We start from the raw sequence: 22,938 nt of genomic DNA on the forward strand, positions 1-22,938 counted from the left end.
GGGGAGATGCTGGCACCCAGCTGGCACCCATCCACATCCCGAAAACCAAAGCCCTGGGAAGGAGCTGCGGGTGCTGGGATGGACACACGGAGCCCAAACGCAGCGACCCAGCAAACAAACACCGAAGCAGGGGGAGCGGTGGGTTTGGGAGGGAGAAAACGTGTCTGGTGAGATGAGAGGACAGAGCTCCGGCACCGGACAAAGCAGCTTTGGGAAGGGGCTCTCACCCCCCCTCTCAAGGACCAGGGAGCACGCTTGAATAATTTGCAGAAACTTTAGAAGAAATAGATTAATTTATATTTAATTTATGAAAGAAGAAAGGGTTGGGGTTTGACGATTCTGTTTAAACTCTGCAGAAGTAGAGACCTGGGTTAGAAATGGGGCAGCGAGCCCCGGCAAGTCCTTCTCTGCTCGCTGTGGGCAAAGGGGCAGCTGTGAACGCACGCGTGTGAACGAAGTCAGTCCCCACGGTGGGCAATAAACGTGCGGACCTGAGGGAGGATAAGCACTGGTGGTTCTTGCCAAAATTATCTTTCTACCAAATCTAAGACTTTGGGCATCCAAACCACGCGGGTGTTCAAATCACCGGGAGAGACGGAGCCAGCGGCGCGCCAGCGGGGCGGACGGTGGTCGTGCAGAGCTCCCTGCCTGGCTTTGCCTGCGACAGGAGCAGGCTGCGGATTTCGGGGTCCCCACTAGAGAGAGGGAAGGGAAGGGACTTACACGTGAGTCCGGACTCAGGTTTGTTGGACAGCGTAGACCGGGTCTCTACAAATAATGCAAGGAGGCAAAAGAGAGAAATAGGTCTTTGATTGATGCTTGGATCCAGCTGCAGTCTTTTGCAAGCTTCACAGCAAAATCCTAGGCACCTCTCAAATAGGACCGATGGGCCACTCACCCTCCACAGGGAACAGGTTAGTTAGAAAGTCTGATTTCCCGTCTCTACAAAATGCATCTTTGGGGGATTTTTCCCCTGCGTGTGACTTTCCTTGCAGTGGAGCCCACATTCCCAACACACAGACCTCCCAGGGGTTTATTAAGAACTGCAAAGCAGTTAAACAGCGGGACAGACCAAATTCCCTCCAAAGCAGAAGCGTTTTCAGTAGTGACGAGTAGCAGAAATTTAGAAAATGAGCGCAAACCCGAGAGCCAAGGCAGCAATGTGCTTGAGCCACGTGCGGCCCAGGGCCTCCCTCGGCCGGAGCCTCGGCAGCTTCCAGCCCGACGGTTTCCATGTGCACGTCCAGCTGCGGTCCGACCCCAGACACACTTCTGCCACCCTCACCCTGCGGGGAAAACTCCCAGTTTAACCGGGACGAGATCAAGGGATAACTCCCTTTGCTCTGGAGCAGAACTGCTGACCTCCAGGGTCCATCCACCCCTGGGGACAACAGCTTGCTGCAAGGACCATTTTTGCAAGTGTGTCCTGCCCCTTCCCTTTCCCCTGGCCATGCACTGCTGGGCAGCTTAATTTAAACCTACTTTCAGCTGGCACACAACAAAGGAGAACATCATTAAAGGTCTGACCCCTGAGTACCACCCCCTAGAGCTGCTTACGCACGCTGTCACTGAAAATTAAAAAAACAACAAGTAAAGAAAAAACTACACAGGTAGTTCAGGTTCTTTTGGCTTTGGAAAAAAAATATAAAATGAACTAGCCCGTACGTATCTCACCCAACATGGCAAGGGGTGCGGGAGGTTTTCCTGGGGGGGCTGAGCTTGGGTAGGTGTGGGACCCACAGAGAGCACAGGGCTCTTGCCTGGGCAGTTGGATGCAGGAGCTGTTGCAGGGAAACGGGCCCCTCGGCCATAATAAATCTATAGGGGGCTTGTAGGTGCTGCCATCCTACACATCACAACCACCCCATACAGCACCCGCCAACAGCCGAGCTGGGCACAAGCCAACGTGGCTCCGGTACTCACTGCCCTCATCCAAGCTGCAACGCCGAGCAGCAACTGGCTCGAGCGCTCTGCGATAACATCTCATTTAAAACAAAGTGATCTTAATTTGGTCTGCCCCCCGCCCCCCATGATTTCAGCCCCTGATAAAGCACAAAATGACAAATACTCCACTTAAAAGCGATGGTTTCAACAACTCCCAAGGACAACGACCCGTCTGAACCAGCTCCTTGTGCGTGCACAAGCAGCGCGCAGCCAGCAGCTCCGCTCTTTGCAGTTAACTGCACTTCTCCTGGCGCTGGCAAAGGGAGTGCTCGATGAAAGAGAACCACCACGACAAGGAGTCCCCTTCCTCACGGTAGATGGAAATGGCTTCCTTTTCCAAAATCAGCCTTTTGCCATAGCAAACGCAGGAGTCCACGCGGCTTTTGAGGAAGCTGAAGGTTTGTTTTCACAAAGTCAAATTTTACAGTTAAAATCAGGACTAGGAAAAACATCCGAACATGTTCTCTGTTATTCTCAATTGACTCTCAGGTTCATTGGGAGAACTCTGGGCAAATTAAGCATCGCCAGGCACAGGGCCTCTTTATAATGTGTCTGAAGTATGAAGGAAAGCCAAGAAAACAAACCTGTCTCCCTTTATCAGAAAAACTAAAGGACCACTGTACACAAAAAGTGAGGAAGTTAGGAATGATATTCTGTAATTCTGCTTACGCTCCCCCCCAAACCAGAATTTTCTTCTTTTAGTGGCAGCTGCTACCAAAATCTAAGCACTGTCTTATAAAAAAGCATTCATATCTTCACAGTTCTCTTCTGTTTTGTAATTGAGTGAAATAATCCATAAATATATCTTAACTAATATCCAAAAGGACTATTTATCAGTAATACCAGTTAACTTGGAAAAAATCGTTAAACTAAAGCTCACTTGAGAATGTATTTACATCCGATTTTTTAAAACAGCTATAAACAAGTGGGGGTGTGCATTAACAGTGCATGATCTCCTTTAAATATGAAAGTTATTCAGGGCTTTTTTTATTATGAAGAAAACATTTGTATATTGATTTCAATTAGCATATGTAATTTTTAATTCCGACAGTTTTTGAGTTGCGCTTGTACAACAAATAGCCTCCACCTCTAGACACACACCTGGAGGCTGTTATACGTTGGTGTAAGCGCCACAGAACTCAGCTCGTGTCAGCTGAGCTTGGAGGCTTACCGCGCAGAACCGTACCACCGCCAGCCTTGTCCATTTAGCACCAGGTTTTAAACTGCTTTTTCTTAATCTCCCACACCCTGTATCTTCACCGCTTGTCAGATCACCCTCTTGAAAAGCAGCCATGCCATTAGATACTCTATTTGTAAGAATAAGATATGGTTGAAAGGATATTTCTACAAAAGCACCCCTGTCCTCAGAACAGAGCTCATTATTCCATGAAGAAAACATCAAGCTGTGTTAAAAACCTGCTTTTTGTTTGATTATGTTCCGACGGGCTCATGCAGAAGCTTTATGTCTGCGTTGTCGGGGGAGAAGGAAAACAAGCACAGCAGTCTCCTAATTCACTGGCATCACTAATTGTCTTGATGAAAAACTAAATTAAGCCCCAAAAAAATGGTACAGGCTGCACGCTCCAAACAAACTCAAAGCTATCACCAAGCTAAGCATGCCGACCTCGGGCACAGCAGTCACGTCAAGATTTAGACAGCACGTCCGCGCAGTGGCACTCTGATAGCTCCGCGCAGAGCCGATACATTATCCAAGATCCTGGAAGCGGAACACCCACTTGATGCCGAGGAGTGCCAGCCAGCTTGGGTGCAGTGCCCTACTGACACAATCGGGCTGTTACGGACCCCGCTTGTTTGGCAACGAACTCGAAGATCTCTAAACCACACGTCAGTGGAGGATCACACAGCTCGCTGGACTGGTTTTCATCAGCGCCACTGAAGGATCTGTACTTTTCCCAGGCAAGTTTACTCACAGCTACCTCCATGAAGCCACGCAGACTGAAGTGACAGCCGTCCGTCTGACCAGCAAGAGTTCAGACTGCTGGGAAGGAGCGTTTAAAGCAGAAGCACACACGCCAACTTTTACTATGCATATTAATAAATATTCTTTATTTAAATTTTGCACATTGCGCTTTAACATATTACATCCAAAACATTTTGCAAATGGATGTCTACTTTGTAAAATCTTATATTCAGCTCATTGTCATTCTGTACAGAATTATAAGTACAACATTACTTTGCCACTAGTTTGCTTTCTGTAAGTCTCACAGTAAGAGAAACATTTAATGAAAAGAGATGGCTTAAATTATAAGAGAGGCTTGCACAGCTACTCAACTAAAGATACAAGCCTGAAGAAAGAACAAAATTAATGAAATCACCTCCACCAGCCTCCCCAAAAAAACAAGAAAAAAAAAAGAATCACATTAATTTAAGATAAAATTTTGCCGTAAGTCACTAAATTAAGTTTTTGAAAGAGAAGGCGCAGTAGTCATCTTGAGAATTTCAGTGAAAGACAGCTATTTTATTGTATTTAGTTCGCTCCAGCTGTTGTCAACCAACCGTTACAAATGGGCCCCTTGTGATCATTTAAGCGGCAGTATTTATTAAATTTCTCCTTCAGATGCTGTCGGTATTGTTCTCTATTGCTGTAAAAAGACTTGTTGTTTGCCATAAAGGACTGTATTTCATCTTGTGAGATAAAGATTTCCTCATCAGAAGTGCATTCAGACTCATCCTACAAATGAAAACAGGCATTTAAGAACTCAAGCATCGCCCTTCCCGTGCAGTACACCTGCCTTGCAATCACACACCTTGCCTACAGCTGCTCTGAAGAAAGACGCAGCCTTCCCTCGTGGCACCAGGAGTCTTAGTTGGCTAATCCACTCACCTCATTCACACACAATGCTCTGCTATTTTTTGAGTGAGAGGCAGCCTATACAGTCACAAAATCTATCAGAATAAGCTTCAGAGTCTTAGCACATTTCCATTGAAAGAGGATGGCTTTATTAGAGTAGGTTTTTTTTTTTTAAAAAAGAAAAAAAAAAGGAAAGAAAAGAAGAAAAAGGATGTAAAGCAAGGAGAAGGGAAGGAAAGGGAGAGGGAAGGAAGCTTTCCAAGGAGCCTGTAGTGGGAAGTAATATTTGAGGCACGAAGGCAGCAATAATGCAGGCTTCATTTCACGGAATAATGCAATCCTTGACAATGAATACTTATAACACAAGTTCTCTTACTTGCATTCCAGTGACAGGCAATTTCTCCTCCTCTGCAAAGCACCCAAGTTATACATTTCACAGAGAACATGCAAAAGCAAACAAACTAAACACTGGGAGAGTAAGCTCTGAATCTTAGCTTCGGTTACATTCTCTCTTGTAACAGTTCTTCAGTGGGATTTGAGTTCTAAAGCCTATCCTCAATCCTGAGGATTTAAAGCCGTATGCTACAACCTAAAATTCAAAGTAAGTGGTTACTTACAAGGAGTTCCACTAAGCTCTTGGCACCTTTTCCAGTATCAGGAACAACTGACATTTCTGTAGGTTCTGCAAACTGTGACACATTTTTCATATGCTCAAACCAAGGCAACTGCTGCCCGCTTTTTTCTGAGCTACAGCAGCTTTCAGCTTGTGTGTCTTTGGTCTTGTCGCGATGAAACTCTGTGTGCATGATATTTCCTGAGGTCTCTCTGTTACCTGGATCTGCCATACAGCTTCCAAGTTTCTGAATCTAAAATCGAAAATAGCCTGTAATGAACTACTAGCAGTGTTAAATCTGAGACATTCAAGTTTCAGACGGAAGCAGAAGGAAAGAGAAAAGAAAAAAGGTCAAAAAGAGAGCAAGTATATATATTTTTTTTTTCAAATGTGTGTGCCTGGGCCTCCTGGGGGGAACGGCACATTAATTCACTGAGAGCGCTCAGAAGTGCACATGCTTGGGACCATAGAAGAGACTCCTTCCGCCACAACCTATTCTAGGGAGGATCTTGATTTCAAAACTTGGATGGAAAGGTAACAGAAGATCCTGGTTACCCCATTTACAGCATTAGTCACAACTGTACTTCTGTATCTACTTTATCTATGTGTATCTACTTTCTAATGTATGCAGTTAAATAAGCATTCTGGACTAGCTATGTTCCTTACATGTTCATTCTCACACTTCAAAGTTTTACTTTTCTTTTTCTTCTTTTTGTTTTTGCCTTTTGTGTTATTCTCTTCCGAATTAGCCCAACATTCCACACAGCTATCTCCATCCTCCTCTTTGTCGTCACAGCGATGGACACATGAATCGTCTCCTGTAAAAGACAGGGAATTTTTCTTTGCTACTGAAGTTCTGTGGATACTAAACCAACATTATGTTCTTACCAAACCTACCATTTTCGTCATGGTTGCAAATGCCTTCAGTGCAGGCCACATCCGATCCCTCTCGAGATCCTGTTTCGCTGCCCTCCATGCTAGATGAATAGCCACAATCACTACCGTTACAATGTGGAGATAAACCTGAGATGAAGTGAAAAGTTACGGTAATCTACAGTAGCTGTTGTATATTCTTCAGTTATACCTCTAACAAGAAAGAATTCTTAAAGAAAAGTTATTTTTAAAAATAGCTGAGCACTGTTTAACCCATCAATGGTAAATGTTTTTAAAAATGAAAAACAATGGACATTTAACATACCTTTCTTGATTTTAGGTGAACCTAATAGGGTACCACTACTAGGACAAGTGCAAGAAGTGCTTTCATTAGTAACAATTACTTCTACACAATTGCTAGCTTCTTCGGTGCTACCACAGGCTTTGCAACTACTTTCCATGAAGTTCGAATTTTCCTTAAAACAAAAACAAAGAAATACTTGCAAGTACTGAAAGAAGCTCAGCCAGCATCTTTTTATAAAGGATACTCTTTCCACAAGAAAAAACGGCGGACACTGACTGATAACAGCCACAGCATTGCTTGTAATTCTTCAGAAGTACAAGACAACTAAAACAAGAAAACCCAACTACTTTCCCCACAATAATATGACCTACAGTTAGCCCATCAAGGTCAGTCAAGAGATCCATAATAATAATTGCACTTACTCCGCCAATTAAAGCTTCCCCCTCTCCAACAATTCAATCATAATTGTCTGCAACTAGCATTTGAATTCCCATATTCTACGTGATCTTTAAGAAATGACAGTTGAAAAATATTCTAGCATAACCTGACCCCCTAGATTCAGGATTTAAAAAAAAAACAAAACAAAAAACAAACCACCAAACCCAAACCCCCAAAAGCTAAGGAGTTCCAGGCAACTACTCTACAGAAAGACTGTACTAATCTGAAAAACTATTAAATTCCATTAGCGATCAAAAACTAGTTCCCAAAACCGAAATACAGTAAAAACCTCTCAAGAATTCTAACACAGAACAGTGAGCTGATGAATGAAGCACCAAATTAGAAATCTAGTTATTTAAACAGCAGCAAAAAGCCACAGCTATCAATGTTTACCTTTGCTTGATTTATTTCTTTCTCTTCTGTTGCCTGCAAAGGAGTAGGGATCTCACACACACACTTATTTTTCCGTCTGTTCTTTCGTTTTTGGCGCTTCTTCTCTTGTTTAAGCTCTCGTACTCTTTCTTCTTCTGAAAACTCTTCACAGAGCTGTTCCAATCGACTAATACCCTGCACTTTTTCCACAGCCATCTGTTTATAAGAGGTTAGATCTATTTATAGATGTTAACGCAATTCAAGCTTTTACATTTATAAAAAAGGAGGATGAAAATAGCTGGTAAGTACTTTTTATAATAAAGTCACAGAAAAACACAACTATTGACTATAGAAGAAAAATGCCTATCCAGACTTAGTCACTACATTTGGATTGCTGGAGAAGATACACGTATGGGGGGAGCACTGCATTTAACTTATGGCCTAGATTCACATTTTTCAGTGAAAAGTTGCAGGCTTGAACGCATTTTTGGATCTGTTTACATGGTAGATAGTCCGATTATTTAACACAGTAGCACAGAAAGTCACATTAGAACTACTGCTACAGAATTCCTGCAGCTCTTTGTCTAGGGTAATCAGTGAAAAAAAATCTGACTTTCTAGGCAGTCCAATTTTGAAGTGTACACATATCTCAAAATATAGCAAGTATCTAAGTATGTTCCTTAATATTAAATTTAGAACAAATATCATAATGGCATGTCTACATACGGAGTTATGAGAATATAGTTAAACTAGTAAGCTATTCTGGATCAATGCTCCTACAAGAGGTAAAATTAAATTCACTTCCCCCCTGCCCCCCCAGATCCCTCTGGGAACTCCTTAAGCAAAAATGAGACATCATCATTCTCACTCACCTTAGAAAAGGACCCTATATAAAGATATAACAGTTCTGTATTTCAAATTCACAGCCAAACTTGCATACCAGTATAATTACCCAAATTTTACAACGTTGATGAATTTTCAACACCATACTTTACTAGATTAAAAAACCATTAAGACAAAACCTGACAAAAATGCCACAGTGTACCCAGTCCAATGCCATTTCCATAGCATTGTAAGTCTACAAAAAACAAATTACTTGTAAAAAACTCCAAGAACTAACTAGATTAGGGTTCCACTATGATCTTTCCCAAACTGATTTTGTTCCTCCTTCTCTGATGTTTTAGAAGTTTTTAGAGAGAACAATCATTATGAATGGAAGATAAACATAACAAAAAAGACCTACGTCATACCATAGGGGAAGTATGCTATCGGCATACATTAAAGGAACTGCATGGAGTTCTGTCTGAAATTCAAGATCCCACAGGATTACAGAGTGCATTCGGAACACACTGAATGCAAGAGTTAGCAGTTGCATTTGTAATTCAAAAGTATATCCTCCATTTTCATTAATAAGCCAAAGAAAAACTGATGTAGCCAAAGCTACTTTAAATGCTATCAGGTGGAAATACCTTTACCGTGAATTAAAAACACAGAAGATCCAGCATACTGTAATGCGCAGCTTGGAAAGTAAAAGCAAGCCTCAATCTTTTACGTTCCAGTAGACTTCACATCGAAATGCAACTCAGTTGTGCTACGCATTGATATTACACAACTGTTGCCTGCAGTAAACAAGGGATTGAATGCAACACCCTTGAAGCTCCTTCCAGCCCAACATTAGTAGAAAGCAGAAAAATAATTTCAGTGAAAATGCACACAGTTACTACTATAGCAATTCAAATATAAGTTAGATAAAATTTGATTTTTACCTCAAAGCTTTTCCGTAAAGCATCAACACCTAGGTAAAAAAGCATCTGCCACGTTTGTTCCTCAGCCCGCAACTTTTGCCAGATTCGGTGTAATCTTTCATAAAGATGAATACCCAGGCAGGTCAAAACTTCTTCTTGGGCTATGTCTATTGTCTTAGCATGCCTTTCTCTTCGTCTAAAGGAAGAGTTGAACCAAAGTATAGTATGGTTAAAGTAGCTGGAAGTCTACCGAGAGACCGAAGCAGTTCAATGACGTGTTTTCTTTATGTACAAGTGAAGATATGTTTGCACGAACAGCTTTTGAAAATCGAGTTCTGCTGTGCTGCATGCAGATGCAAAATAGAAAGGACCAGGTCAAAACCACCACTACATTCCTGACACGTTAATCTGTGCATGGCACTGTTAAGCTGTGCTGTGCCTTCCAACCTGTGACTTCGAAGGTCTTACCCCATCAGCCTCTGCTTGCTCCTACTAGGAGGGATCAGCAGAGCTTTAATGCCAAAGAGATGCAGCCATTCTTTTGTTTCCTAGAATTTGTATTTAGTTTCTATAGCAAATATTTCAGCTTCCCAGATATTTATGCGTCAGTTAACTGAAGCTGAATAAACACACATAGAAGTTCACACATTACTTACCGTACAAAGTAAAAAGGTTTCAGTATTAATCTGTATCTAGCATCTATTAAGGAAAAATCATTATAAAAGGATTTACCTGCCTAATCAAAGTTATGATTGAGCTTTAAAGATATTGAGCTCAGAATTGTATTATTCATTGGAAGATTTTAAGATGCTAAAACAGGTTCAGAAATTACTATCATATACAAATGGCAATAAAATTAATTGAACACTTGGCATTTGGTAAAACTGTCAACCAAGGTTCTCTTTCTATTTCGCATATTTTGAACACCTCAATGGAAAAGCAGACAGCCCTAGTGAGTGAACAAATGAACTAGCAGACAGCTGGCAATTTCTTTCACTCTTGCTTTCAGAGTTAAATGCACCTTAAAGTCAAAAGCACATATAAAATCTTCGCTACTTTGAAGCACTATCTTGAAAGTCTACTTCAATACGAGTATTTACATTCAGAAGTTTATTATGCAGCAAGGAGGCAAAAAATCACTTTTGCAAAATACATTCAATAATAAAATAAAGAAGCAAAGCGCTAGATAGCCCACTCTAGCAAATTACATACTCATACCCTCCTGCGAACTCTGGTTCAGCTCGACCCAATAGGTGTGCGATGAAATCTGTTTCACAGCATACATGTATGTGACGTTCATGGGGACAGCAGCGCAAACCCTCGTAAAGTGCAGCACAGTAGCCCTTTTCTTTGCTGCAGTCTAGCTCACCAATAAGAATATTGTATGCCCGAAGTACTTTATTTTTGCAGTCAGTGCAAAACCTGTGTTAAAACAGAACATAACAGAACTGAATTCTTATTCAAGCAGAAATTTAGACCCACTTAGTCTAAGTTATAATATACTGAACCGTTTAATAGCGCATGCTATATTTAAACTAGGTCACATAAGGTTTATGTTACTTCAAAAGGCAAAATGGTAAGACTTTGGCTGTAAGCCACGCAAGTTTACTATATGTATGATACTATCTACCATATATTACAAGTCTGGGTATCGACTTTCATGCTCAGAGGCATAAATCAGGCTAGTTGTTAATATGAAGAAATTCCTATATGGATAGGCAATTCCGTACTCATTCAAAGATCAGAAATCTAATAGTGAACAAACTGAATCATTAGTACAAGCCAGGACAAAATTCCTCTCAAGTAACACACTCCAAGTTACTTTATAGCAATTATTTAAAGTATTCTCGAGTGAGTGATAAGCAGTAAGAAAAAAAAAAGTTTCCTCTGTTGCCTGCTGTATAAGAGCAATGTTTCCACTACAAGCACCTTTAAACATACTTTGAATTATTAGATTACTGCACAGATAGCCAAACAAGGTTTATTTATAACACAACGTATTCAATTTAAACATGTGATAGCTCCAATAATAATATGAGAAGAGTACAGTTATGAGGTCTGTTATAATCAAAATACAACCAAATTAAGCTCATTCTATTTTATAAGAGGAGTAATCTTCAAGAAGCTACAAAACCTCTTGCTGTATTATTCTAAAAATGCAAGTCAGACAAGCTGCTCACATTTCAGCTTTCAGCTTGAAAAGCTGGCTCTTCATGCCATCTCTGGATGGTGTTTTTCCCTTTCCTAGTTTGTCCAGTCACTTGACAACACTAAGTCAAACATATTTTGATGTTTGATAGAACTATGATAACTGGCTAGTTTCTGTGGTGAAAGGAAAGAAAACAGTTATATTATTGCAGGTTAGCATCAGGAACCCTGCCAACACGATGTTTAATGTCACAGAAGATTAAAGTTATTTTGTTTCCAAAGTGTTATTTCCACACCATCACCACCCCCGCACCCATCTGCGCCCCCACAGTTTATATCAGAACCTTGAGACTACTGGAAATTAAAAGTTTTTGATCATCATGGTAGCTGCTGTACACATGCACCAGTAATTTAGTGGCTTGTTTTTTCCCTGCAAGAGAGACCTAATAGCACCAGCACTACTAAGTCATAAACAACTGTTTTATAACAGTGATTTACAAGCAACACTCAGCCTAGAATCTGCTTCTATTAGTTTAGTTCACATTATTTTGAAATTGCACATACTCCCCAAAAGCCTAAAAGAAGGCATAGTCCCAAACAGAGTAGGCTACTTGTGAGAGAGTGAAAGAATATACACAGTTTTAATATGTCAAATTGTAAATTGTAAATTAATCCTAACCAAAAAAATTAAGACAAGCAGCTATGACTTCATTTCCACATTTCCCCTACCATAACCCAGAACAACAGGCAAAACACAAAGAATATTTCACCATCTTAGGCTCATCAACTGTTATAATGCAATCTGGAAAGGTTCTCCATCACTATGCAGCTTAGATTCTAAGCTTTAGAAGGGTATCAGAAGAATCCTCTACCCTTTTAAACATTGCGTCAACCCTACATACGTTTTGATTCACAAAAAAATGCAGCATGTATTCCTCAAAATGAAGGTGTGCCTTTGTTCTTTTAACATACCTGTGTTTTCGTAGATAGGTTTCTAATGTTTCTAAAAGACAACTAGAGTCAATTAAAACTACTTCATCCCTGCATTCCTGGGACATGAGCTCCCACACATCCATCCAACAACCCCTGCAAAAAAAGTCATAAGACACAGAAGACTGTACATTATCCTGTCAGAGCTTTAGAAAAGAAGAAAAATAAACCATTGTTAGTTTACCTGACTGCTCTCTGGAAAGGTCCATAGTGGAAAGTGATATTACACTTGCTCTCCTCCTTCCTGCTGTCTTCACTATTTTTCTTATCTGCACTTAATTTCTCTGTACTGAGTATGCTAGTGCTCCCTTCACTGTCACACAGTATTAAAAAACATTTTTTAAACCTACATCATATATATTATGAACTAGTTATTTTTCCTAAACAAAAGCTATGAAAATGTTACCGTGTTCTTTAATTTACTTCGAATCCTTTATAGGCTAAGCCTTAACTTCCAGTAAAGTCAGGGTCAGACAGGAGACACAAGTTTTGCTGTCTGTGTTTACAAACCCAGATTCATAATGACTGTTTAAAGTTATAGCTGAAAGCCAGTAGTAATTTTTCAGAATATTACCTTAAGTATAAACATATACAAGTTTTAATACTTCTGGCAGATTAAATTTCATATGCAACTTACCAAAAATACAAAACAAAAACCCAAAGAAAAAGGCAAAACAAAAAAACCCTACAAAACTTCCACACATCTACCACCATAAGAAACCACAGAACTCCCTACATTAAATTTCCAAAATTTGTTAAAACAAACAAACAATTTTACAACACACTTTTGGATATGCTGAAAGTACACTTATATAGCAAAGAACAAACTTTAAATAGCAAGTCATGTTTACTTACAAGCTTGTCTACACTTGACATTTTATCAGAACGGTCACTTCTGTTTAAGCTCACATATGGATACAACAGGGCAGGAAAACAGGGGAAGAAGCACTCCTATTTAATGATTAGCTCCTCAAGAGTATTTATGTATGCTATTATCTAGTTTGCCAGATCATATGGCTTGCATTTATGAGAGGTTAAAATGCTCCTTAGCCCCAAATGGAACCGAGTAGCCATAAACCAGGCACATTGAAACTGAGGACATCAAGTAACTCTCAAGTGGTATTAGCTAGTTACGTAACTTGTATAATTAAACACACAATTACAATTCAAAGCCTTTTTTGTGTATAAAATGCCTAACAGATGCAACTCATCTGAAGAAGTTTCTTGTAATGAAGTCAAGCAGAAGCTTTAAGTTGATAAATAAAATTTGTTCTGTAAGATAATTCCACCTGATGCCTCCATGTCCAGGCTGTCAGCGTATTTGCTTCCACTCAAGGCAGCGGATTTATTTGGAGAAGTATCAGTACTGATACACCCTGATCATTTCTGTAGCATAACAAATGGGTATTCACTGAGCAAGCGGAGTGCAAGCTGTGTTTCTTTAGCAAACTACACTGAATGTCCACAAGCCCTGTTATTAGATAAAGCTGAAAGCTTTACTTGCAGTGTATTAAAATACTGCTCTTCCACATATTCCCTATTAACCTCCAGGATTCAAAATACTAAGGGAATTTATTCCAGCATAAATCCAGGAAATAAAGGCAGCGTTTCCCTCTCTATTCATTCAATTTCAGAATTGTTCTGCCTTGCTAAAATCGTAAGTGCAGGTTCTGTGATACATGTTCTTACACAGAAAAGATTAATCTTACCAAAAACAAAGAAAAAAAATTAACACTTTCATAATGCTTTGAATTTGCTTTATTTAAAAAAAAAAAAAACAAACACAACCCTATACTCCTCTGATCGTTTGCTTGTGTAACATAAGCTTTAAATTAATTATATGAAAGGCCTGTAACCAAAATATAATAGGAGATAATGATTAGCTACCACTACCCTCAGGCAGCACAAGTAAAAATCAAGTGTCAAATTCCACATGCCCAGCATCTCAGGGGATTTATCTAAACCCAAAGAGACTCAAGTCTGCATAGAAAAATACATGTCCTGTAACTGCAAACCATGATCAAGTTTTCACAGGTTGTATGCTTAACCAGCAGCAAAACACAACTGACTAGAAAAAGTCCTGGACATTCCAACTAAGCATAGTAGTCTAATTTATTGGTCATCATATAAAAAAAAAAAATAATTTAAAGACTCCCACAAACAAGAACCACCCTCCCGCCCCCAAATCCATAACAGATTTACAGGGAGTGTTTTTGTGGTTAACCAGATGGAATAAACCATTTCAACTTCAAGACACAGAGGAATGTATGCGTCTTTTTCACTCGTGTATTCAAAACATGCTGTCACATTTTGAGAAAATACATTTTACAGAGTTTTCGTTTTAACCCTGCAGCCCAACCACAATAAAGCCCTTTATTAACAGATGTGCAAGGCATTTTTAATAATCCCAAGCAAGATGACATATATTTGTTTACCATGTACCCTTTCACCTCTATGTGAGGAAAAACTGCTGATCAATCATTTTGGTGTAGAGCATGAAAACTAGTTTGTCTTTCTAGAGCATTCTTTCTATCACAATGCAGAAGCCATCCACGCCCTGAGCAGACTATATTCCAAGTTATGTCAGACAAGATGTGAAAAGCACATCAGAGAGCACTGGTTTCTAGTAGCCAAGTTGCATTTTGGCAACTGGTTTTGAAATTAAACATGGATATTTTTATCAAAAACAAACAAACAAAACCCCCCACCACTAAGTAAAATACCCAGAAGCCAAGAGGCAAAAATGGAACAGTTAGAACTAACAAGTTTTGGGAAACAGCTGATTTGATTAGTAGCCTTAAACTTTATATGAAAGCATCACCAGTTGCCTTAGGGAGCTCTGACAAAGGGCAGAGGGACAACTCTCACACTGAGGGAGCAGTACGGGTCTTACATCGGGAGGGCAGAAGACCTTACACCACTAGTTTTGTCCAGTCGAAGTGTGAGTAAGGGCAATGGGGAAAGTATTAAACACCCTACTGATAAGACTGTCACTCTTACTGCACAAAAAAGGGCTAACTACCTTCTTATGAAAATCTATGGAGAAAGGCTCGTGCTCTACAACACACGCTGCCCAAGACTCCTGGCTGCCTCTGTTCCTCTCCCCCACAGCTATTTGGGTCTACTATAATCCACATAGTTTGGAGATTACTACTCTGGCAAACAGATAGCAGCATAAGAATTGATCTCAATGCTTAAAAATAAATTAGTATCAATAGTTTGGTTCCTTGAAACATTTTAGATTGAATTGTGCATGTTAAATGCAAACTTACCCCAAAGGTTTTGGTTTGTGTGTGTCCAGGGAGTGTAATTGACATCTCTTGTTCTTCTTACTTTTGGGAATTGCATCAATCATATCATTCAGTTTGGACCTATGGAAAAAATGTAACTTAGTATTCTGAAAACATGGTTATCCAGAGAAATTTTAAAGGGATTGATTCAGCCTATGTATCAGAAACAAGTACGCTAATGAACATTAAATCTAAAACTTTATTCCTGTCCCCCATTTTTACTTGTTATGTCATACAATCCTGCAGTACACCCGGAAAATACAGTATAGATTTTCCAGACAAATCCTAGCAAGCAAGATAAAGATAACCCGCATCCAAAAAGCTATTGCATAACTTCATAAGTAACAGACCACGAGTAACAACGCCTATTTCAAAAGTGTAAAAAAAAACGCTTTATCAAGTTACGCTACCTCACCCTTCAAATCTCAATATCCCCAGCTCTGCACTAACCTTTCCTACTTCTCACTGCCCTGCTAACTGGAGCAAGAAGTAGAATGAGCTGAAGCCAGCTGGAAGGCAAAGGCACACTGTGGTGAGCAGGCACTGTTCGGTCCACTGACAGCTGAGAAACAAATGGCACTGAGGCTATTTATCATGCTAGCCAAACCCAGAAGGTTTCACTTTCTCAGTGTTACCTTTTCTACCCAAGAGTAGAAAGTTGGTGGGGGGGAGGTGTTAATTAATTTTCTTTATTATTTTATTTTTACATGCAAAGTAGTGTGGCACAGAAATACTCTTCTGCCAGAGATCATGAAAACCCCACAGTGCGTATTTCAGATTAATGACTAAACATTTTATTATTGGTATCTTTCAATCGCAATCATGGCATTGCAACTGATGATACGAAAGATTAGGTCTTTTGGGGTTGTTTTTTCCCCCAGTTAAGGCAATAACTAGTTTAACATGGCTGTAAGAGACAAGTATATACTGTAAGATTCAAACTTGTGACAATTTAGTATCACCGAGAAAGCTGCAAAGTCAAATGCACAGAAGCTAGCTTTCCTTTTCCGAAGACAAGAATAATCTGAGCAGTTCTAAAACACTTACCCATGCACGTAAAACAGTGTATAAAGCTTCTTCGCATCAGTCATACAGCTTCGAGTTACAGAAAGAACACCCTTTGGCCCTACTGTCAGGGGCTCAAGTGCTGGATTTCCAGATTCAACAAGCTGAGAAAACAGACGTTCCACACTACGACGACAGCCAACACATGGGACCAGCTGAGAAAGTGCACTCAAAACTTCACGAGATGTCACCATCATGGCAATATTTAGATCCTGCTGTTTAAGCATGCTATGTCTCTGAAAAAGAACAAGAAATGAAATAATTAAAGAAAACAAAACCACATCTTAAACCGTTCAAGATTTCTTTGCCTTCAACAGCATTTCCTTATCAAAATACACTTGTGGAAACTGTACACAGTGCTCAGGGTTTCAGGTCACTGTCTTACCGTAGATCACTTAAAATACTTACTGTATGAACAAAACCACACTTGCTAATATCACAGGAGCAATTCTGCTTCAAGTCTTACAGTCTACCCTCTGGAAGGAAGCTAATCTTTTTCTCCTCTTGTTCCCTCCTCCTACCACTCACATCAGCAAATGCTGCTTCAGAACAGATGGCACACCGCCCTGTCCTTATCAGGAAGCCCTTTTTTCCTCCACCTCAGCACAGATGTTTTAGTAAAGGGTTACACATACAACTCTGCAAGTTCTGATCTTCTACTCACACTCATTTTATCTTTGGCACATAGAAAGGAAACTCCTGGACGCTCATTGGCATATATGGAAATCTCATTTACAACAAACTTGTTCTGTTCAGACCAAGACAATTTAGCAGTATTTTTCCTGGAAGGCTAAAGGGCATTTCCCATTACAATTCTAATACCTGAAATTAAAAAAAGCACACATTATTATTCAGGGTGAAACGTTTTACTTCAGCAGTGAACATTCAATGTGTGCTAATAATAGAATATTAAAGGGAACATCATCTAATATTTCTTACATCAATAAACAATTTTAGGAGCTTCTCCTGGTTCCTCTGTCAAACACATCCAGGCACACATACACACAAAAAGCATGTACCCTTCTATTTCTTCTTCTAACTGCTAAATTACTGGCTTGGTCTTCATCAACGCTGAACTGCCACTAACACAGCTATGAAGAAGAGAGTGTCCCTTCCTCACACACCAACCAACACAACTACACTTAGAATATCAGCACTACCGACACTTTCCAACATTATCTGTAAAAGCAGTCTCCTGTCAGCGCGTTAATTGCAAACGTAATTTTTCCCTGGTTATACAAAGTACAGCTTTGTGAGCATAGCTGTATCTCTACAGGGAATGTTTTTCCACAATAGTATTTTCTGTATTACTGTCATATCACTCCTAATGTAGAAATGACTTGTCACATCTTCTGAGGAAAGAAAGGAAAGACCATACAACACACAGCAAAACCAGGCAATCCCTTGGAACGTGTAAATACATCAAATGAAAAGAGAAAATATTTTCAGCTCACTTTATCTATTACATGTTATGAAGAGTGAAGCTATTATCAGACAACATTTAAAGTTTTTGCTCTTAAAGGCAGGCACATTAAATAGTCTGACAAGTGGTATCACTCTGCAATAATCCTCTTTCCTGTAATTAATAGTACTAGTCATGGCAACAGCAGGAACGAGCTATTTTCACAACACAGCTATGCTTTATATGCAGCATATGTCTAAACTGCTGCTGTCAAACCACAAGTGAAGAAGTGCAAGCTGCATATCAGCAAACTGACCTGCTCCTTTGGACATCAAGTGGCACAATTTTTTAGTTGCTACAGGTGTTACAGCACTACGATTATTTGCCAGAGTGTTAGCAGGTAAGTTTCTATTATTAAAGCTTCAGGGGTACCATAAAATGGTCTCTCACTATTCAACTATATATAATCTATAAAATGGCACACTAATCCTATCTTAGTACGGTACTAATCATACAAACTCGATCTTAAGCAATGCACACTTCCATTTGAAAAAGCAGTTCAAAAGCATTTAGAAAAGAAAAAAATCAAAATGTATTTAGAAACCTAGTTTCCATTACATATAAACTGCCAGTGACCAGAAGATGTATTGTTTTTACAAGTTTTCAATTCTGACTAGATATGCAGCAATTGCCTCCTGACAAGACAACAGTGTATAAATGCTGTGAAATACAGAAAACTAATGCACTCAGTGTACTTTGGTATTAATATGCAACTGCATATAGTTGCTGATGTGTCTTTTAAAGCATTCCAGGAGCGACAACCTCTGAGAGAAGCGAAAGCATGAATCTAAGGAAAGCAAGATCTGATATGCAGCCTTCTCAAAAAACAGAAGGATGTATTTACCTGAATGAACTGTTTTAATTGTGCACCATTATTCTGATGTCCATCAAGGTTTAGCACGTTATCAGGAAATTCCATCACCATCTATACAAGAAAGGAGGAAAAAAAAAACCACACAAAAAAGAGCTTTCAGAAAAGAGACAAACAGAGCATTAGTTTATTTTACTTTCTTGGGGCAAATAACACAGAAATCATGTTAAACGTTCATTTATTTCACATAGATATTGGAAGCTTGGGAAAATAAAAAAGTAACAATTTAAGATAGTGAATGTTTCAGCAAAGTAACTAAATGTTTCACTAATGTTCCAGAGGCAAGTTTATAAATGGCAACTCTTAAATAGCTGTTATAGAGAAAGCAAAAAGCTGCTAAATGGAACATCAGTATTTATATTACATTATCTACATGACTTGAGATCCTGTTTCAGTTTTTTTTTTAAAAAAACCTGCACTTCACACAGTGAGACCCAAATTGATCCAACAGTCTAACTCAATTTATAAAGCTATGAAGAAACAGTCACAACAGTTTAATGACTGAGTCAACTCCTTCAAAGCCTAATTTAAAACCATATTAACCCAACAAGGTACTCCAAGGTATACTTTGGTTTGTATGATTGCAGCTGCAACTCTCCAGAGCCTCAAAATAAAATGTTAAGCCTACAGAACAATGTGATCACTCTAAGTAATTAATAATATTTCTTTTCAAATTACTGAGCAACAAAGAGGGCAATTTCTTAGGGGGAGGGTTGGGGGCAGAAGTCAGAAAATATTTTTCAGTCAAAAACCGAACTTTACAACCATGGAGAAAAATGAAACGAACTAGAAAAATGTGTGAACGCTGGCTGACTTGACCGCCTTTGGACAAACTGAGAAATACAGAATTCATCAATATAAATACTGAGAGTTCACTTTAAAATCTGAAAGACAAAATAACAACTTTAGTTAATAACTCTAATACCAATCAACACCAAATGAAATTGTCCGATTCAACTTTTTTCTTCCCTCCACCTTCCCTCAATTGTCTAGTAAAGACAGAATTCCCTGCTGTCTTTGTAATTGCTGACACTACCTCCAGAGAACTCATACATTTACTTTTACAGGCACTCAACATTGCTCCAAAATAAACATCTATTCTCTAAGGCCAGAAAGCAAGGCAATATTTTAATCTCACATGTGCTAGAATTGGAACATTAGCGCAGCTGCCTTATCTTTGCACAGAAGAGTGCCACAGTCAGTGCTAATTCTGACCTCCCATGCATTTCTTTTCCAGTTTCCCTTGCTCCTGACCCCTACACACTAAGCAGCAGAGCAAGTTTTTGCTGCAGAATTACAGGTTTCCTACATTGCTAATTTCATGTGTCTGTGGGGAACGAGCTACCTGCAAAAGTAAAAGCTCTATCTGCTAATAACAGAGAGGAGAGATAAATCTGTGTATTTTTCCCCCCTCACCTTCATCTCCCACTATTAGACAACACCCTTAGGTGTTTTGTATAACAGAGTGAAATTATCAAAGACTAAATTAATTCATGTGTCTGATGAGATTTTATTAAGTGGTTAAACATCAACCACCATCACGCCCTGACCTGGAAGAAAAAATTCCCATAATACCACATCAAATGGAATGCCTCCTAGAAATCATAAAAGCGGCTTAAGAAACGAAAAGGGTTAAATATTTAAACTTCCTTTAATTTCTAATTGAGCCATAAGAATCAGAAAAGTGTGATAGTGAACAATTCATTTAGAGAAACAGTATCACATTGCACTTAAACTGCTTTCTATGCTACTACAAAGCAATGTTATAAGCTTAAGAGCATTATAGGCCATTCATTTGCTAATTTACAACCACTGATTCACTATTTCTAGATTTAAGGCATAGATTAAGTCTTCCATCTGACTAACAGAAATGAAGTATTCCCATTATTTTTAAAATTTGAGTTTCAAAAGAGGTCAACACAAGCCAGTTACGACCAATAAGCATCACTATTTTTAAAGATAATGCTGCAGATGTAAAATTACGTTTCAAAGACAACTGCATGTCTTGCAGAAGCTCTCATTAAGTATTTAAAACATAAATTATAGAAGACTGAGACAAGGAAGCTAAGAGTTCATTCACTTGCTTCTGCAGATTTATTTAAAAGCCTCCAGAAACCACCTAGAAATCCAAGTGCTTTGTAACAGCAGTTACAGAATGGGGGGAAAAAAAAAAAAAAAAAAAGGACCTCAGATGAGATTTCTCCATAGTGAGGATGACTTGCACTTGCATATATGCCTTTCATCCAGATGGATACAAAACTGATTTACAGCTCTAGGAACCTCTTCAATCACAGCTTGCCTCTGGTGTAAAAAGTAGAAGGATAGTGACAACATAGTGCAATTGCACAAAGTTTGGATCTAGTGTTAAATTCTGCAACTAAACCACAAATGGAATTTTTGGTCAGTTGAAGTCATCTACCTGACTCTTGGTATAGCTGAATTTTCACTCACTCTCAACCTATTAAACACAACAAAGGTAACAAGGGCATGTTAAGTCTTCTACTTGACATAATCTAATAACTAATTTTACTAGGGAGTCCAGGGGAAGAGAGAAAAAAAAAAAAAAGAAGAAATCTAAGATCTTAAAACTACATGAGCAATGGAGGGGCAAAATAACTTTCAAGGCGTGGCCAAGACATCAAAAAAACCCAAACTTACACTATTCCTACACAGTGTTGGGTTTTCCGGGTAATCAACCACTCTAGGAGAGCTAGATATTGCTTTGGACAACTTAAGGTGAAACTTTGCCTAACGTATAAGCACAGTTGACAGAGTATGTAAAGCCCCAAAACAGTGATGATATTGGGTAAATTAATAACATGTCATCATTTAAAACAATCAGAACTAAAATACAGCAAAGACCCTTTCTTCAAATGTAGTGACACCAGATGGGATTGAGATAGATAATCTTTAACAGTGGGATGGATGGTTAAGAGACTGACTGAAGATACTCAATTGTTTTATACTGGAAGACGAAAGAAATTACATTACAAAGTTGATCAAGTTAGCTGATGCAAGTCAAGTATTCTCCCATACTAAAACATAGGATTAGGAATTTAAAGCACATACATTTTACACCAGTTAAAGTAACAACAGTTACTGTCACACCACCGACAGTGACAGAAATCAAATACGAATAACTAAGATACCCAATTACACTAAGTCCCATTTTATTTTCAACCCAACATTTTCAATTTCACCTTAAGAATTAAAATGGAAAAAAATTCTCTAACTTGCCAGTTGTCTATTCACTCTGTGTTCACCTACGATGCAATTTCTGAGCCTTCCTCTAAACACGCGAAGAAGAGAAGAGAGACTAGAGAGCCTCCAAGCTGCATTTCGTTTTTTTCCACTGAATCTTCTGGAAATGGCAAAACCCCCATGTTTTTCAATTCAGAATAACACACTGAAATGGAAACTCTCTCAGATTTGTTACTGTAGACATAGCAGCACATGATTACAGACTCGATAGCCCTTACTTTAAGCAAAAGCTTTATAAAACGCCTTTAGCCTTTTCTTGCCTGTCTCAGAGTGTAATAATTACCTACTTTTAAACCTGGGTTTTACATTAATAGAGCTCCCTTCCTTCTTCACCGAAAGATAGCTTTGCTCTGCATTTGGGCTTGGGCACCGAGACACGCTTGTCACTTGAAACAAGTTATACGCAGTCCGCGACACAGCAATAACTTTCTTATTATGCGGTTTGCATGCTTTTAGAGCTGGGAATCAGATAAAGTTGCCACATTAAGCGCCGTTGACCCGAAGTGCTGCAAAGCCCCAAAGATTAACGCTGCGGGAGCAGAGGAGGCGCTCAGGAGGCCCGCCGAGGGAAAAGGCCTCGCCTGGGAATTGCAACACACCGCCCGCACACGTTGCAAGCGGGAGGCACCCGGACACCGGGCGCTCGGCGGGGCGCAGGCACTCACCGTGAGGGTGTCATCGATGTAGAGGGGAATCTGCCTCTTCTCGAAAGGGAATTCCTCCTCCCCGTCTCTGCAAACTGCAACCAGC

At 39.5% G+C, this 22,938-nt stretch overlaps 1 protein-coding gene across 1 annotated transcript; it reads right to left on the reverse strand.

Annotated features, from left to right (window-relative positions):
* Positions 1-3,990: 3,990 nt before the first annotated feature.
* GGNBP2 (gametogenetin binding protein 2) lies at positions 3,991-22,934 on the reverse strand (the record flags this gene model as incomplete). Its single annotated transcript, XM_009700257.1, has 14 exons — positions 3,991-4,636; positions 5,374-5,622; positions 6,036-6,187; positions 6,267-6,392; positions 6,568-6,718; positions 7,378-7,572; positions 9,123-9,297; positions 10,320-10,523; positions 12,222-12,335; positions 12,424-12,552; positions 15,512-15,610; positions 16,577-16,830; positions 18,901-18,981; positions 22,854-22,934. Coding segments are annotated over 14 exons (2,214 nt in total), but the record flags the coding sequence as incomplete, so codon positions are not given.
* Between the last annotated feature and the right edge of the window lie 4 nt (positions 22,935-22,938).

Source organism: Cariama cristata, unplaced genomic scaffold (assembly GCF_000690535.1).
Source record: "Cariama cristata isolate BGI_N322 unplaced genomic scaffold, ASM69053v1 scaffold2375, whole genome shotgun sequence".
NCBI lineage: Eukaryota > Metazoa > Chordata > Aves > Cariamiformes > Cariamidae > Cariama > Cariama cristata.